This window comes from Arvicola amphibius, chromosome 13, assembly GCF_903992535.2.
Source record: "Arvicola amphibius chromosome 13, mArvAmp1.2, whole genome shotgun sequence".
Classification (NCBI taxonomy): domain Eukaryota; kingdom Metazoa; phylum Chordata; class Mammalia; order Rodentia; family Cricetidae; genus Arvicola; species Arvicola amphibius.
In genome coordinates this window covers 60,203,354-60,220,577 of record NC_052059.1, presented here as the reverse complement: position 1 = coordinate 60,220,577, position 17,224 = coordinate 60,203,354, and the positions used below count along the sequence as shown (strand labels likewise).

The 17,224-nt window shown below is 45.7% G+C and overlaps 1 protein-coding gene across 2 annotated transcripts; it reads left to right on the top strand.

The window, feature by feature from the left end:
• The first annotated feature begins 6,609 nt into the window (after nucleotides 1–6,609).
• Nucleotides 6,610–16,092, top strand: Ngdn (neuroguidin). 2 transcript variants are annotated; one of them, XM_038310040.1, is made up of 11 exons: nucleotides 6,610–6,698; nucleotides 7,233–7,292; nucleotides 7,982–8,053; nucleotides 13,113–13,250; nucleotides 13,482–13,566; nucleotides 13,779–13,831; nucleotides 14,010–14,133; nucleotides 14,307–14,475; nucleotides 15,137–15,293; nucleotides 15,403–15,460; nucleotides 15,944–16,092. In XM_038310040.1, the coding sequence occupies exons 1-11, from the start codon at nucleotides 6,687–6,689 to the stop codon at nucleotides 15,961–15,963; spliced, it is 948 nt and encodes a 315-aa protein (XP_038165968.1). In that variant the 5' UTR covers nucleotides 6,610–6,686; the 3' UTR covers nucleotides 15,964–16,092. The 2 variants fall into 2 exon arrangements, with proteins under 2 accessions (XP_038165968.1, XP_038165969.1); XM_038310041.1 differs by lacking the exon at nucleotides 6,610–6,698 and adding an exon at nucleotides 8,705–8,798 and having other exon boundaries at nucleotides 7,232–7,292.
• Nucleotides 16,093–17,224: the final 1,132 nt, after the last annotated feature.

Genomic DNA, 17,224 nt, shown 5'->3' with positions numbered 1-17,224 from the left:
TGGAGCAGATAAGGACGAAGCGACAGTGGTCCTCAGACACACAGGACCAGGGGGTGGCACAGCTCTTAGGGAAGCTTGGGAAAGGCTCTTGAAGGCCATTCCTGTGAGATAACGCTGCACTTCAAATCCTTTCCTAATCTCCCCGCCTATTATTAGCCCGGAGCCCTCCCGGCAGAGCAGCCACAGGCCCCTGGGTGCTGTCCTTTCCCCCACGCCCTTGGCTAGAATTAGCAGTTGTGTTGTGAGCATGAATGCAAGGTCGTTCTGGCTTCTGGGTAGAGGGTAGAGAGATGGTGGGAGGGGTTGGAAGGTCACTGAACACCCCTCTGGACATGGCAACACCCCACATGAAGAGGGGTAGAGGTTCAGGCCTATACCGAGTCCTCATATCAGTAAATAAACCCATCTTCAATGTGGTAACAGTGTTGGGGGCAGCCTCTAATCGGCAAGATGACTGGAACCCTAAGCAGGGAAGCAGCAGTGCAGAAGCGGCTTTGCTGGAGGGCGGGGGAGGGGGGCTCCTGGCAGGTGAGCCTGAGGAGGGGTCTTTAAGGGACTGGGTGTCCCCAGCTGCTGGCCAGTGCTGTGACAAAGACCCAGGACAGTGACTTCTGTGTCAAGTCTTGGGGCCTAAACTCTACAGGACTAGATCCCGTAAGATTAGACAGACAAGGGGCAGCAGTCTGCATGTCTTCCGGGTAGGATTAGACGGGGAGCAGTAGGCTGCACGTCTTCCGGGCAGGCATGGGACTTGCTGAGTTTCCCTCAGAGGTACTCTTGTCTTTGTCCATTTTGCTCCTTTTGTGTTTTCCCTCTTGCCTTTGGTACCCTCGAGTGTTGCTCACTGTTTTGGGGTGGGGGGGGGGTAGTTTGTTTTTTAATAAAAAAAAGATGTTGCTTGTATTTTATTTGGAGCTCTGACAAATCTCAGTAAAATAAATGCATGATGAATAAGGTACCAAAGAAGGCCAGCAGCTGCTGTCCTTGTGACACTGCAAGCTGCTGCCTGATGGGACATAGATGGGATTCCCCAGACTTTATCTGGGATTGGATGGAGAGGGCACAGCTTGCATTTCCTTGTCTTTCCCTTGGTCTTCATTTCTCCTCTGTCTCTCCCTTCTTCCTTCCTTCACACCTTCGTTACTTTTTCTCAGATCATAAAACCAGTGCTCATTTTCAAAGTGAATGGATTTCTATGATGCAGAGAAGTTAAGCCTTTCCACTGTGCCATTCCAAAGGAGGCGTGGTTAGCAGTTCAGTGTATCCGTCTGAACCTGATGTCTCATTGATTTGTTTTCAGTTGGGGTCTCATTGTGTTACCCAGGCTGGCCTTGAGTTCCTGCCTCAAGAGATCTCGAATCAGCCTCCAAAGTAGCTGGACCTACAGACATGTGCCACCCTGTATGGCATGAGATGGCTATTAACTAGAAGAAACAAAAGTAAAAGTTCTTTTTGGTTTTTGAGGGGCTTCTCCTGTCATGATGCTCCGGGAAGATATGTAATAGTCACTTGCATTTGAGCAGTGGCCAAAGATCCAAAGACTCAAGGACAATCAGTTCTCAGAACAGAATCAAACTGGGCAGTGGTGATGCACTTGGGAGGCAGAGGCAGGTGGATCTCTGTGAGTCTGGGGCCAGCCTGGTCTACAGAGCAAGTTCCAGGACAGCTAGGGCTCCACAGTAACACGCTGGGATGAAGCTTGACTGTTTACACTGTGTCACTCTGGGAACTTCCTGAGCTCTAGGCTGTCTCCATGGCAAGTATGGATTCCTCTAGTTAGCATCTAAAGGTATTCCTTACGTTGACAGGTTGCATCCTGTCCCCTTTTCCACCTGCAGATTGGATCTGACTACAGCAATACCAGTGCTAGCTTGGGCTCCCCCATACCCTGGTTACAACAGAACTTCTGCCTGCCTCTCCAGGCCCAGGTCCATGGCTCATCATTAAAGTGGCTTCCGGTCTGCTACCACCAATCCGTGGAAACTGATAAGAGCTCAGCTCTGCTCAGTCACACTATTTCTGTGTCTCCAGGGTTTTTCAAGAGAGGCACACCTGAGAGGAACGCTGGAGAGCATCACCTGTCCCTTTAGTGACTGTTAGATGTAGATAGGTGTGTACACAACCTTACAGTCTCTCAATCACCAGTCCCACGCTGCTACAACCGTACACTTTGTATAACTTCAAATGTTGCACTAGGAACTACAAAAAGAGGATTGAGAGAAGGGGCTCCATGCTGGGTGTAGCTCAGTGGACCAAGCATGAGGGCTAGACTTTGAATCCCCAGAACCTATGTAAAAGCAGGCAGATGTAGTGGCCCGTGTGTCACTACAGAGTTTGAAAGCCCAGGACAGGGGATTCCTGGAGCAAGCTGGCTATTTGTATCAAGATGCTGCAAATGAGCTCTGGGCTCAATTAAGAGACCCTGCCTCAGTGAACATGGATAGAGAGCAGCTAGGAAACAGTCCAGATGTCAACCTCAGGTCTGTGCATACCCCTGTGCAAAAGTGCTCATATACTCACACACACACACACACAAACACACACACACACCACAGACATACACACACACACACCACAGACACACACACACACACACCACACACACACACACCACACACACACCACAGACATATACACACTGGGGAAAATGGGAAAGTACTAATAAAAAGTGGTTCTGGAAACTGTGACTCTTTGTCAAGACACAGAAAGAGATGAAGAAACTGAGGAACCCTCTATTCCAGTGTATGTTTTTATAAGAAACTTGTTTTTGAGCAGGGTGGTGGTGACGCATGCCTTTAATCCCAGCACTCAGAAGGCAGAGGCAGGTGGACCTCTGTGAGTTCGAGGCTACCCTGGCCTACAGAGTGAGTTTCAGAATAACTAGGACTGTTACACAGAGAAACCCTGTCTCAAAAAATCAAACCAAAACAAACCAAAAAAAGAAAGAAAGAAAGAAAAAGAAAGAGAAGAAAAAAAAGAAAGAAGAAGAAAAAGAAAAACTTGTTTTTAAAAAGGGAAGCTGGAGAGGTGGCAGAGTGGCTAGATCACTGGCAGCTCTTCCAGAGAAGCCAGGTTTGATTCCTGGCACTAGTGTGGCAGCTCACAACCATCTGTAAGTCCAGTTCAAGGAAATCTGACGCCTTCTCTGTCCTCCACAGGCAGTGAATGCACCTAGTACACAGACATCCATGCAGGCAAAACTCCCATACATGTAAAATAAATATGTAAATAAAAATAAAATCTTTAAAACAAATAAGAATTTTTTTCTTAAAGACACAGATAAAACCAAAGTGAGAGGACGGGTCTGGGTGTGATGGTGTGTGCCAATAATCCTGGTTTTCAGGAGGTAGAAACCGAAGGGAAAAGATCCAGAATTCAAGATCAGTTTAGGCAGAAATAAAGAAAAAAATAAAAGGATGAAGAAAAATAAACCATACTAACGCTGACCAAAACAGAGATAGAGTAACCATGTTGATTTTAGACCACAGGAACCTTGAAGGAAAGGAAACTCTCCGGGCTAAAGAGTGGCATTCGACAAAGACAAAGAGGTCAGTTTCCCCAGAAGACACACTGCCTCTTGCTCTTGGCAACTGCAGCCCTAGGAAACAGCCTCACCTGCGCTACACATCCTGCTAGGCTGATGAACTGATCAGAAGTTCCGTGTTTGGGGAGAGTTTGGAATGCTGCAGGTCTAGAGCCGACTTATCTTGCCTATCATTAGCCCTATTAATAGCCATTCATAGGCCACTTCTGAGTCTGGTCTAGCATCCTTATGACTCTCAGGTGACATCTTTTGGAATACAGTTTCCACCAACCCAGAGCTGAGACTATCAGCTAGCATCTGCCGCCCACGCTGAGGCTTCTTTCTGGGCCTGCCTACCCTGGGGTCTTAGCAATGGACTTAAGAGTGTCCTGATTTGTGATTTCCTTTTGTTCTGTCATTATAACAATTTCATCAAACTATTATTGTGTTGAAACACAGTATTGGGGTAACTTGAATCCATGTTCCCAGCTCAGTCACTCATAATGGTTCCAGAACGAACCATCCCTTATTCCCTTTGACGTGAGTGTTAGCACCTAACAAGAAAAGGTCAAAATATATAATGCTAAAACTTCCAGAAATTCAAGGAGATCTAAATAAATCCACAATCACTATCATAGTTGATGATTTCAACTTCCCTCTACTAAATGATCGATCTCAGAAGCGGAAAGTCTCAAAGACATAATTAAACCCAAAAGATATCAATCAATTGGATCTAACTGGTTGGTAAAAATACTTTTTCCAACCAGGTGGTGGCGGTGCATTACTTTAATTCCAACTCTTAGGAGTTCAAGGTCAACCTGGTCTACAGAGCTAGTTTCAGTACAGCCAGGGTTACACAGAGAAACTTTGTCTCAAAAAATCAAAACCAAATAAGCCCAAAACAAAACAAAGTCAAAAATCAAAAACAACCAAACAAACAAAATAAGCAAAACTGAATAAACTCAGCATGTTGCATTTATAGATACATATGTATCTATCTATACACTTGTATCTGTACCTATGTATAGATACATACATAGCTCTGTGTGTGCAGAACAATAACAAAGAAGAAAGCATGAAGTTGAGTTAGAGAGGGGAGGACTCAAGAGGAACTGGAGGAAGGAAAAGGTGGGGAAGAAATTATGTAAATATGTACACATACGAAATTTTCAAAAATGATAAAGAAATGCTAACAATTAAAATCACAAGTAAATTTAAATTCTTAAAACATGTGTCCTTGCTCAGTATATACTTGGAAATTTTATGAGTACTTACTAGGGTATGGAGCTGTTGAAAGAAACAAAAGACAAAAAAACTTCAACTCTCATGACCCTGTGTTTCTTGCTTGCTAGTTGAATCTGAGATAATTTTATAAAGATTTATTGCATTCTTAACGCTAATGTTTCTTGTGACACACAGGCGCTTGGTATCTTAATGACAAAAATAAGGTAGTATTATTTATTTTCTTGGATATTGCAATAGTTTGTTAATAACACATATGAGCAAACTTCAAGCTTCAAATAAAGCAAAATCTTAACTTACGTTGCAAAGGAACGTTTTATATGTCAGTCGGGTTGTTTCACAAGCAAATCCTGATTGACATATAAAAAGTGCTGGCAAGCTGACTCCAGGTCAAGGCTCTTGCCCACTACTCTGACCAACTGAATTCTATTTCCAGGACCATATGGTGGAAGGAGATCCAACTCCCATTCGCTATCTTCCAAAGACCTCCCCATGCGCACCACACAAGTACAATAAACAAATCCATTTTCGAAAAGACAGAACAATACAAAAACTCTTAATTTGACTAAGTAGGCTGTTACAGTGCTAGAGCCTCCCAGGGAACCTTAAACTGTAATTAATATCAGAGGCAAATCCTCTGTCCCATTTGATGAAATTCCCAAATGTGGAAACAAGGATATTCCTTCCATCCAGAATGAGAAACACAAGAGGACTATTCTTTTTTGATTAAAAAAAAAAAATCACTTATGTGTGCTCAGTGTGTGTGTGTGTGTGTGTGTGTGTGTGTGTGTGTAAGGAAGGGTCTAAGATTCCCCTGGAACTGGAGTTACAGGTAGTTGTGAGCTGCCTGATGTGGAATGGAACTCTGGTCCTCTGCAAGAATAGTATGTTCTCTTAACCATTGAGCGAGGGCTCTGGCCCTGTGTTGTTGTTTGAGAACAAGGCCTCACAATGCAGACCAAACTGGCTTCGAATCCACGGAGATTTGTCTGTTGACTAACAGAGAGCTGGGATTAAAGGTGACAGCCCCACCTCAGACTAGATTTCCAGTCCGAGGTCTGCTTTTCAGTTTTGATGGAAAAATTCAAGGCCAGCACCTCCCTTCTCGTACCTTATCCTGAGAGGGGAGGGAGAGCGCATGTTGGAAGATACTGAGAAAAGATGAGGGGGACAAAGGAAATATGCGCAGCCTGGGTTTGAACCAATTCCTGCAGTGGACTAGTGGAGCCCGGAGGAAGGAAGGCTTTCAGATTGACCGGTTTCCCTAAGTGCATGGCGCACTGCAGCCTTTGCGCAGCGTCCTGCGTACACACGGAGAGGACCGGCCAGAGATGCGGCCGGCAGTCTGAACCATGGCTCCGGGCTCCTCTATCCCAGCCGTACAATTCATGGACGAAAAGGGCTTCATTGTCGTACAAGGACGATCACAGACGCAGGAAAGGGACACTTGCAAGTTCAGGGGGCAACGGCGGCCGCCGCCGGGCAAAGCCGCAGACCGCCACCCAGTGGCCCTTCTGGGTACTACACGGAAAACGCCGCGGAAAGACTGGCACTGCGGCATCTGGGAGCCAATCAGCTCTCGGGTCGCTCAGCTAGCTTCTTTTTTCCATTAGTTGTTTTAGCTGTCAATCAATCATTTACGCAATCTTTATTGGAGGTGGCTTCAATCATTCTCGGTAAACCACGAATCACATGTTTCTGTCCCAGCCTATCTTTGGCGCCTTTAACTCGCCTCTGCGTCTGACGAGTTTAGTCAGTTTTAGCCCATTGGTTAGATGAAGTCCTGCCGGTCTGTTTAGCGGAAATGAAAAATCTCCTATTTCCATTGGCTGAAATTTACAAGCAGTGGTTGTCTATCAAATTTATGAACTCACGGTAGCACCCAGGAAGTTCGGCCCCGGAAAGGGTGGGCTTTGCAAAGATGGCGGCTCCGGTGAGTTCTGTCTCCTTACTTCTTCCCGTAGCTACTGTGGGCGCTTCTTTTCTCCCGCTTCTGGTCGAGGCAAACCGTTGTCACCGTGCAAGAGTGGTGATGGGGATTGTCTCAGGGATGTGCTCGCCCTGACACAGCAGTGTTCTAAGTCAGATGAGAGAGAGGCGGGGTGGATGCTGCATGTTGGCTGGTTCCGGAAAAGAAGCTAACACAAAATTATCCTTCAAAATGAGCTTTATTGACCATGGCAGGGCCGGGATCCCACTTTGTGGTGGGAGAATGTTACGAGAACATTAGGATAGCGGTCATGTACAATAAAGCATCCGTGAGGTTTAGCTCTGAAGTCTTCGGTCTTCCAGTAAAGGGGAGTGTGGCGGGAGGACTGGCTTTGAGCCGAGGCTGCCTGTACCCGGGAAGAACGGCTCAACGTCTCAAACATATTGATGGAAAGGAGGGAATTTAGTAGGCAGTGCGTTCTGCCATCTCATCGCCTAAAGTAAGAACTTCCTTTTCCTGTCTCCTATCTATCTGTAGGAAGTGCTGGAGTCAGACGTATCAAGTTCGGTGACACTTTTGAAAAACCTCCAGGAGCAGGTGAGTTGTGTCTCCTTTTAAAATAAAAATTACTTGGGGATTAGCTGTGTCTTTGTATATCTGATCCACACACATTGATGATTTAGGGACAGATATTTGAATACTACATAAGTACATTAAGTGTCAAATAAAGGTCTTTCAAGGTAATTCATTTCTGCACCCAGAGAAGTACAGGAATTTTTTTTTAAGTTATACCCAAACTCCTGTTAAACAACACACACACACACTCACTAAGAAAACAGATATTGCCAGTGGCGACATATCACTCTAAGTGCCACTTACTGTAAATGCCTTTACATAGTTTGATGTTTTGTAAGTTCTGTTAGTGCAGATAGAATTACATTCCTCAGCCTTCGTGGATGATGGCCCACGCCTCTAAACTCGGCACTCAGGGGCAGAGGCAGGTGGATCATGGTGAGTTCGAGGACAGCCTGGTCTGTAAAGTGGGTTCTAAGACAGCCAGGGCTGCACAGAGAAACCCTGTCTTAATAAAGAGATTACGCTCACCTTCTTCTCTCCTCATCCCCTTCTTTGGTTTCTTAACGATCCCCTCTCCCAGCTTTAGAAAGCAATATGAAGCTTTCCTTTAGAGAATGCTAGAAACCCTGTGTTGAGCACCAACATTTCAGATAAAGCTTAGGTGGCATTTATCCTTCACAGCTATTTGAATTTCATTTGATTAATTCCAGGTAATGGCTGTAACTGCACAGGTACAAGCCCTGACAAAAAAAGTTCAAGCTGGAGCATATTCTACAGAGAAGGTAAGAGTTATTGAAGAGGGGCTGGGGCGGCGGCTCAGGGGCTATGACAGCTCGCCACTCTTCCCAGCATTCAAGTTGTGTAGCTCAGAGCTCCAGCTCCAGGGAAGCCCCTATGTCTTTTAGCCTCCAAAGGCACCCTACACATGTGGCATGTACACACACACACACACACACGTCTTTTTTTAAAAAGGTACTTGAAGAGGGAGTACCCCTCATATGTGCGCGGTTTTTTTTTGTTTGTTTGTTTTGTTTGTTTTTTCTGAAGATTTGTTGTGTGGCATGTGTCCTAAGTGTTAGGACTTCATATAAGAGGAGTAATGTGTGGCTTCCATGCGTGTACGAATGCACAGCAGAGAACCAGATGTGAGTGTGGCATGGGGATGTGCCAGCCAAGCAGAGTCCAGAAAGGTATCTTAGAGTAGCAGGATTTTGAAGGATAAATATGAGTCAGGGATACTCACGATTGCAGTGTTCTGGGGAGTAAATGGTTTTGTAGATGGACATACAGTGTGTGTGTGTGTATGTGTGTGTGTGTGTGTGTGTGTGTGCGCGCGCGGGGGGGTGGGTGGATAAGAAGTCTGACTGGAGTAGTCACTCGGGGAACCGTGTTGGATGACTGAGACGTTGCTCTTTTGTTTCTTATAATATTAGGTTACTGACTGGGGCATGATGGCTTTGTATACAGATGTCCCCAGTTTCACTTTCTGTGATTTCAGTTACATGAAATTCACTGCAGTCTGAAAATGTAAGTGTAAAATTTCAGTTACACCTCTTAAGTTTTATTTTATTTTATTTATTTTGGATTTTCGAGGCAGGGTTTTGCTTTAACTTTGGAGCCTGTCCTGGAACTAGCTCTTGTGACCAGGCTGGCCTTGAACTCACAAAGATCCACCTGCCTCTGTCTACCAAGTGCTGGGCTTAAAGGTGCGCACCACCACCGCCTGGCACCTCTTAAATTGTAAATAACTTATTTTTAATATATAGTTAACAATTATTAATATTGCTAGTTATTGTTAATCTCTTACTCTATGTTTGTAAGTTAAAATTTATCATTGGCATGAGTGTTAGGAAGAACAGTGTGTCTGATTCAGGTCTCTGCCATTGCAAGCATCCATTTGTTTAGGCAGGACCTTGCTATGAAACACAGGCTGGCTTTGAACTCATGACCTTCCACCTTTCAAATGCTAGGGTTGTAGGGTCCCTGATGTGTAGTAAAATAGCTGGTTTTCAAATTAAAATTTCAAGAGGAAGAAATCAGAATTTTATAGTACTCTATTGGTGTCAGCAGAGGGTGATGCTCAGCGTCTTTACGTGTTTGAACTGGGCAGGTGCGCTGTCTATTCTGTTTCATTTGGGCTCTTGATAGGGTCTCGCCGTGGTGACGGTGCTTAGATGAGCCCAATTCGTGTTCTCACTGTTTTTTCCTGGGTACGATTCTTTGTTGTGTTTTGGTGCTAGCTAGGCTTCTAGCATACTTCAGTATGTATTTGTTTATTTGTATTAACTTAGCTTTTATGACCAGTACATTTATAAAGTTCCTTACAGGTTATAGAATACTTTCATGTTATCTTATTTGTTTCAAGATTTTTCTTAGGGCCAGACAGAAATACTGTTTTTTATTTACTTTGAGGAGAATACAGTCTCAAGTTCAAGTGACTTAACCAATGTTTGACTACCAAATGCATAAGTCAGAATTTAAACTCAGCTTGTGAGCTTTTAAATTTATTACCCATCCACTGGTGCACACTAGAACTGGTGTGAAGAGCCTGTCCTCTGATGCACACTAGGGCTGGTGTGAAGAGCCCGTCCTCTGACACACACACTGGGGCTGGTGTGAAGAGCTCGTCCTCTGACACACACACTGGGGCTGGCGTGAAGAGCCCGTCCTCTGACACACACACTGGGGCTGGTGTGAAGAGCCCGTCCTCTGACACACATACTGGGGCTGGTGTGAAGAGCCCGTCCTCTGACACACACACTGGGGCTGGTGTGAAGAGCCCGTCCTCTGACACACACTGGGGCTGGTGTGAAGAGCCCGTCCTCTGACACACACAGTGGGGCTGGTGTGAAGAACCCGTCCTCTGATGTGCACACTAGGGCTGGTGTGAAGAGCTAAGTTTGTTGTTTAAAGGGCACCCAGGACTCGGGCTTTGGATTCACACTGAATATGACAAACAGGTACTCTTGCTATGTAATTTTGGTCAAAGCATTTAACCTGTCAGAAGTAAATTTTCCCAGGTCTTGGACTGTCATTATCATTTCTATGCAAGGGTAAGACCTTGTCTTATTTAATAGCCACAAATGTAAATGTATTTAATAACCATGCTTGTCCATATTACTATATTTTGTTGGAAAATCAACATGTTTGCTTTTTTAACTATAAATATAAAACATTTGGGATTAGAGATTGAATTGTTCCACATTGTAGATAAGCACTCTATTGCTGGCTACAGCTTCCAGCCCCATAACACAGTTTTAATATGGGGAACTTTGGAAGATATAAAATTTAGCACAAAAAAAGAAAGATATTTTAATGATTTTCAATTTGTGTGCATTTGTGTTTTGCCTGCATGTATGTCGGTGTGGTGGTGTCTGATCCCCTGCAGCTGGAGATACAGACCGTTTGAGCAGCCATATGGGTGCTGGTAATTAAACCCAGGTCCTCTGGAAGTGCAGCCAGTGCTCTTAACCCAACTGCTGAGCTATCTCTCCAGTCCCCCTTCCCAAAAAAATATTTTTTAAAAGCAGTATAATTACCTTTTTGAGATAACAAATAGGGTATGTGCTTGGTTTATTTTTCTTTCTTCTTTTTTGTTTTGTTTTGGGGGTTTTGTTTTGGTTTTTCAAGACAGGGTTTCTCTGTGTAGCTCTGGCTGTCCTGGAACTTGCCCTGTAGAGCAGGGTGGCCTTGAACTCAAAGACTCCCCTGTCCTTGCCTTCTCAAGTGCTGGGATTAAAGACTTGTGCACCCTCCACCCCCACTCTTTCTGGATTTTTGAGATGGTCTCTCAAGTAGCCTAGGCTGGCCTGGAATTTGCTGTGATGCTGGTCTTGAACTCCTGAAGTTCCTGCTTCCACTTTCCAGGTGTTGGAATTACCCGTGCAGTGCTGCACCCAGGTTTTGTTTCCTTTAATAGAGTAATCTATGCTTGTTGAGAAGGTACCTTTTCATAGTACAAGCACTCCATTTATTATCCTCATCTCTCTAAACTTTTTTTAGTGCATAAAAAATGCACACAGCCGGCAAGATGGCTGAGGAGTAACAGCAGCTGTGCACAAACTTGATGGCTCCTTCCTGAAGCCCACCTAATGATGGAAGGAGAAAATTGACTCCACAAGCTGTCCTCTGACCTCCATGCATGTGGGGTTGGATGCATGTGCTCACATATGCATACACATTCTACATAATAATTTTTTAAAAAAATTATGTGTAGGGCTGGAGAGGTGGCTCAGTGGTTAAGAGCATTGCCTGCTCTTCCTAAAGGTCCTGAGTTCAATTCCCAGCAACCACATGGTGGCTCACAACCATCTGAAATGAGATCTGATGCCCTCTTCTGGCCTGCAGGCAGACAGACAGAATATTGTATACATAATAAATAAATAAATAAATAAATAAATAAATAAATAAATAAATAAATAAATAAAATTATGTGTATATGCACCACACAACCCCACTTGGAGCCATATTATAACCACTTTTTACAACTTTTGTTGACGTTGATTTAGTTCCATGACAGTGTATATAAACCATTTGTCTTATCCGTTTTGTATTGGGGATAAAATCGGTAATTATTTTGGATAATTTAAAAATCAGTATTATATAGAGGCTTTTTTGGTTCACACGGGAGGGTCTGTCAGTGAGATGAGGCGAGGGTTCTGCTGAAGTGCAGAACACAGTGGTCCTTTTTCCCAGAGAATCATGTGGACTCAGGCGTCAGCAGCCATGAGCCTGCAGCTTTGAACAGCTTCTTCTCAGGTAGCCAGCCCTTATCCTGGGGCTGCACCTTGGAGCTCGCAGCGTGCCCTGAGACCGTGTGCCATCTTGTCCCCCTGTGGTCTGCAGTCTTCTGCACAGCACCAGGCTTTATCCTTTCTCCCTCGGTTTCCTCTTGCTGCGTTTTGCCCCTACTCTCAGAGTGTGTTGGAGTAAAGTAGGGGTTTCTAGGACAGTAGCTCGCTGGGACTTTGACAGTTGAACTGAGGTGGCTGCTGAGTGACTGATAGCGTTTGCATTGTGGATTCATGTGCCAGGGATGGGATAAGGTGGCACAAGACTTCATTACCACGGTAAAGCAATACACAATTTAAAGCATGAGTTGTAGTGGGTGTGGTGGCTCAAACACCTTCCCAGCACTTGGGAGCTGAAGCAGAGGGCTTGTGATTTCAGCGTCATCATTGGCTACACACAGAGTTCCAAGCCAGCCTGGGATTGTCGGAGACCTGAAATAATCACACAGAAACTGTATTAATTAAAGCACTGCTTGGCCAGTCACTTAAGCATATTGCTAGCTAGCTCTTATATCTTAAATTAACTCATTTCCATTATTGTGTATTTTACCACGAGGCTCGTAGTTTACTGGTAAGGTCCTGGGCATCTGTCTCCTTCAGCTACATGGCGTCTCTGACTTCATCTCCTCTCTCCTCCTCTGTCTGCTTGGAATTTCAGCCTTGCCCTATTCTACACTGCAATAGGCACAAAACAGCTTCTCTCTTAACCAGTGTTATTCACGGCATACAGAAGGGACTCCCACATCAAGCCTGGGATACATGGAATGGATCTTGATAGCTCTGACTGCCTTTGAACTTGTGGCAGTCTTGCTTCAACTCCCCATGTGCTGAGCTATAGGCATGAGCCTTATACTCACCTAGCATTTGGACTGCAGCTCCCGGGGTGACCCAGAAATTGCAGATGAGAAGGAACACATTTCACATACTTACATGGACTAACTGGGAAAAATTTGGGCTTGGAAAAACATTATCCTGATATTTGCCCTGGGTGCTCCTCCTGATTCTTTGGTTAAAACTAAGAGTCTGCCTCTTACTGTTTTGTTTGAGTTAGGGTCTGAGCTTTTTGGAAGTGAAAGACCAACTGCTGCTCATGTACCTAATGGATCTGAGCCACCTCATCCTGGACAAAGCCTCGGGAGGATCGCTGCAGGGACATCCCGCAGTTTTGAGGCTGGTGGAAATCCGCACGGTATGAGCCTTTTGCATGTTGGAGTCTCGTTTCTAAGCCCTGCTCCAGGGCTGTCACCTTCACGCTCACATAAGTGAGTGTTCTCCTGTTTAACTAAGGAAAGGGTGCTCTTGTCTGCATCTGCTCCACCTTGTGAATGTTTTTGTTGCCTTTTCTGGAACATCAGATGGACCCTGGTGTGTACCTCAGTTAGGGGAGAAAATGTAATCTTTATAAATTCCTATATTGTAGGTTTTAGAAAAAATTCGCCCCTTGGACCAAAAATTGAAGTATCAGATTGACAAACTGGTCAAGACTGCGGTGACAGGCAGCCTCAGTAAGTGGGCGGGCCGCCTGAAGGGTGGGCGGGCCGCCTGAAGGGTGGGCGGGCCGTCTGAAGGGTGGGCGGGCCGCCTGAAGGGTGGGCGGGCCGTCTGAAGGGTGGGCGGGCCGTCTGAAGGGTGGGCGGGCCGTCTGAAGGGTGGGCGGGCCGTCTGAAGGGTGGGGTCATTATGAAGCGCCAGATCTTACCAACTCTTCCTCTTTCAGGTGAAAGTGACCCACTTCGATTTAAACCCCATCCCAGCAATATGATAAGCAAGGTAAGGTTTCTATCCTCCTGACCCTGGTGACCCTGGTCTTCTAGGATGCTTGACTGAGTCTCCTTTCCCTTGTTCATGGTTCCATCTTCTTAGGGGGCGCTCCAGCGGTGACCTTTTCTTCTCACTTGTCTGATTAAGACTTCTGGTTTGTAGAAACGTTTCCCTTCTTCTTTTATAGTTGAGCTCTGAGGATGAAGAGGAGGATGGCGCAGAGGAGGGCGAGTCTGAGGCTTCAGGGAAGAAGTCTGTGAAGGGCTCATCCAAGAAATATGTCCCACCACGCCTGGTCCCAGTGCATTATGGTATGAGTTGTGGCTGTGGCCTCCCTGGTGGGAGTTTTTTTTTTGTTTTGTTTTGTTTTGTTTTGTTTTTGGTTTTTCGAGACAGGGTTTCTCTGTGGCTTTGGAGCCTGTCCTGGAACTAGCTCTTGTTCCCTGCGCTGACTCGAGAATAACCCTGTGGACTCTTGTCTCAGATGAAACAGAAGCAGAACGCGAGCAGAAGCGCCTGGACCGGGCCAAGAGGCGAGCGCTGAGCAGCTCTGTGATCCGCGAGCTGAAGGAGCAGTACTCAGACGCCCCCGAGGAAATCCGTGACTCCCGGCATCCTCATGTCACTCGCCAGAGTCAGGAGGATCAGCACAGGTCTGAGCTCTGGCCTTGGGGATTCTTTCAAGTCTGGCACAGGAGCACAGCGCTGTATAGAAAGTGGAGTGAGAGCTTGTGGTGGCGGTTGAAGATGGATGAGTTTGGAGCACAAATAAGAGCTGGGGGAAAAGCTGGTTTTGTTTTAATTATTAAAATCGTTTCATTTCCGACTGCCTGCTTAGGCTCCAGCAAATGCTGTATAGAGAAGAATGTGTTCCTTCTCATGGTAGGGCTTTAATAGGCTCCTTGTCGCCAGTCACTGTTCTTACCTTGCAATAGAAAGCAGTAAAGACAGATTTTGTGTTGGTACTGAAGTCTTCTGTACATTTAGGAAAACAGAAAAACAACTAACCTGAATGCAGGCTCATTAGCTTTGAGCAGGTAGCGTCTTTGTAGCTGATGGTTTCTACAATAGAGCCCTTACAGGGAGGCCTGTTTCACAGCGCCGAGATGTGAGGATTTTCCCTGATAAGTCATTGTGTGGTTGGGCTGTGGGAGGATCCAGCAGAGAGCGTTTCAGTGAGAAGTTTGGTACTAAGCATGCCACAATCCTCCTTAGCTAAATACTGTATGATCTGTGAATGTCCTGAGGACTCTAAGTGAGAATGAGTAGATACTGGGGCCAGGTCATGTCTGAACCTTCTGGAAACTCTGGCAGGATTAACTATGAAGAGAGCATGATGGTGCGTTTAAGTGTGAGCAAGCGCGAGAAAGGACGACGAAAGCGAGCGAGTGTTATGAGCTCGCAGCTTCATTCCCTCACACACTTCAGCGACATCAGTGCTTTGACAGAAGGGGCCCCCCATCTTGACGAGGTGAGACTGGGGCCCGGTGGTGGCAGGCAGCTGTGTGGGGCTTTGTGCAGTGAACTTGAGAGGGGCTGGTGCTGAAGAACTACCCTTTCTTCACTCTGCTTATCTCCAGAGCCAGGGTCCTGTCAAAAAGCGGAAGAAGATGCCAAAGAAAGGCCGGAAGAAGAAAGGTCAGTGAGCTGGAATCCCACCTCTCAGGAGTTGTCATCTCGGGTCTCTCCTATTTCTTCCATACTAGTCATTGCTCTTTAGGTGGGCTTTTGTTTATTTATTTTCCCAATCTTGAAATCCATGTCACTCACAAGGGTCTCTGTCTCTGGATTATATCTCTGTGACCCCACAGCTCACATCCAGGTGTCTGTAAATAGACATATAAAACATCACCTGGCCGGGCGGTGGTGGCATTCGCCTTTAATCCCAGCACTTGGGAGGCAGAGGCAGGGTTTGAGGCCAGCCTGTTCTACAGAGTGAGTTCCAGGACAGCCAGGGCTACACAGAGACCCTGTCTGGGGTGGGGTGGAGGGACGTGAAGGGACTGCTCACCTTAACTGTGTTCCTGCTGTGAGTCCTAGGCAGATGGAGAGTGCTGCCCCTTTCCCGGCCTCCAGCGCTCCAACTGTCCCTTGTCATTCACGCTTTTCCTTCCATTTCAGGCTTCCGGAGGCGCCGGTGACATGCTTCTGCACTCTGTCAGCCCGGGTGCTCCACCATATGCAAATGGCCTTGGAAATGTGGATAGATCTTTACTAAATAAAATTGCTTTACTTTTAAATAAAAGCCCTCTTTGCCATGTGTTGTATGACTGGAATTGCGGGTGTGGTTCTTCCAGTGAGCAGCAGCGGGAAAGCAAAGATGTTCTGGGGGACATGTGAGAAGTTTGCTTTGCCTCCTTTGGTAGTATATGTTTCCTAGAAATGGGGAACTGATTATTTTACAAAAACAGTGGTAGAATACCACAATCAGCTCTCCCTAATCCACCTTCCTGCACGATTTGGTAAGTCTAGAAATCTAAAGTAACATTGGTTTTAGGTTTTATTGATCTATCCATCTTGGCCACCAGGTGGCACTAGTGGCTCAGAAAACCTGTGTTTGCTTGATAAACTGAAAGGCCATCTAGGTTGACTCCCTGTCAGCAAGAGTTCTATGTGTCCCCGTTTTTGTGGATGCTTCTTTCTAAAATCTCGTGCCCAGAAGAGCTGATCTTTGCTCGGTTTTGAGATGAATTTGTAGCTGAAGTGGTGGATGAAGAGTCGGTGTAGTCTTGTGGTCTAGCCTCTGCCTCTCCTTCCTCAGTTTACCTGGGTCAGGAAAGTCCAGCCCTTTGCAGGAGAATGTCAGCAAGTAGGGAACGGAATTCCTAGTGTGACAGCCAGGAGAATGAATAACGTACAGGACGTGGAGCCATCTTGGGCTCAGATCTGTGCTCTCGGTGGGAGCTTCCAGAAACCTTGAGTGATGTAAGCTAACATTTAAAGTGAGAAGCTGGGTCTATAGTTCTAATTTACTGGAGTTTTAAAGACTGGGTCTCAGGAACATCTGATACTAGTTTCTGCTTTCCGTGACAGGCATCATGGGTAGGAATATAATTTGGGTCATTACATCACTAAAACTTTAATGAATTTTTTTCTTTTGTGTTTTGTGTTTTGTTCTTCAAGGCAGGGTTTCTGTATGTAGCCTTGGCTGTTCTGGAACCCACTCTGTAGACCAGGCTAGACTCAGTGATCCTAAGTGCTGGTATCACCTTTGAGTGAGCTCTTTTTTACACAGATTCAAACTCACATACCCCAGGGTGGCCAGGAACTCAGAGATCCGTCTACCTCTGTCTTCTGAGTGCTAGAATTAAAGGCATGCATCACCATTGCCTTGCTTGAATTCAGATCTCTCCTGGTCATCCTGATTGAAGCAAGAATCAGCCGACTATAAGCTGTAGAAAT

Coding starts and splice junctions, on each gene's coding strand:
- Ngdn (XM_038310040.1), top strand. Junction 13,832..14,009: donor CCAGCAATATGATAAGCAAG/GTAAGGTTTCTA, acceptor CTTCTTTTATAG/TTGAGCTCTGAGGATGAAGA. Junction 15,294..15,402: donor GGGCCCCCCATCTTGACGAG/GTGAGACTGGGG, acceptor GCTTATCTCCAG/AGCCAGGGTCCTGTCAAAAA.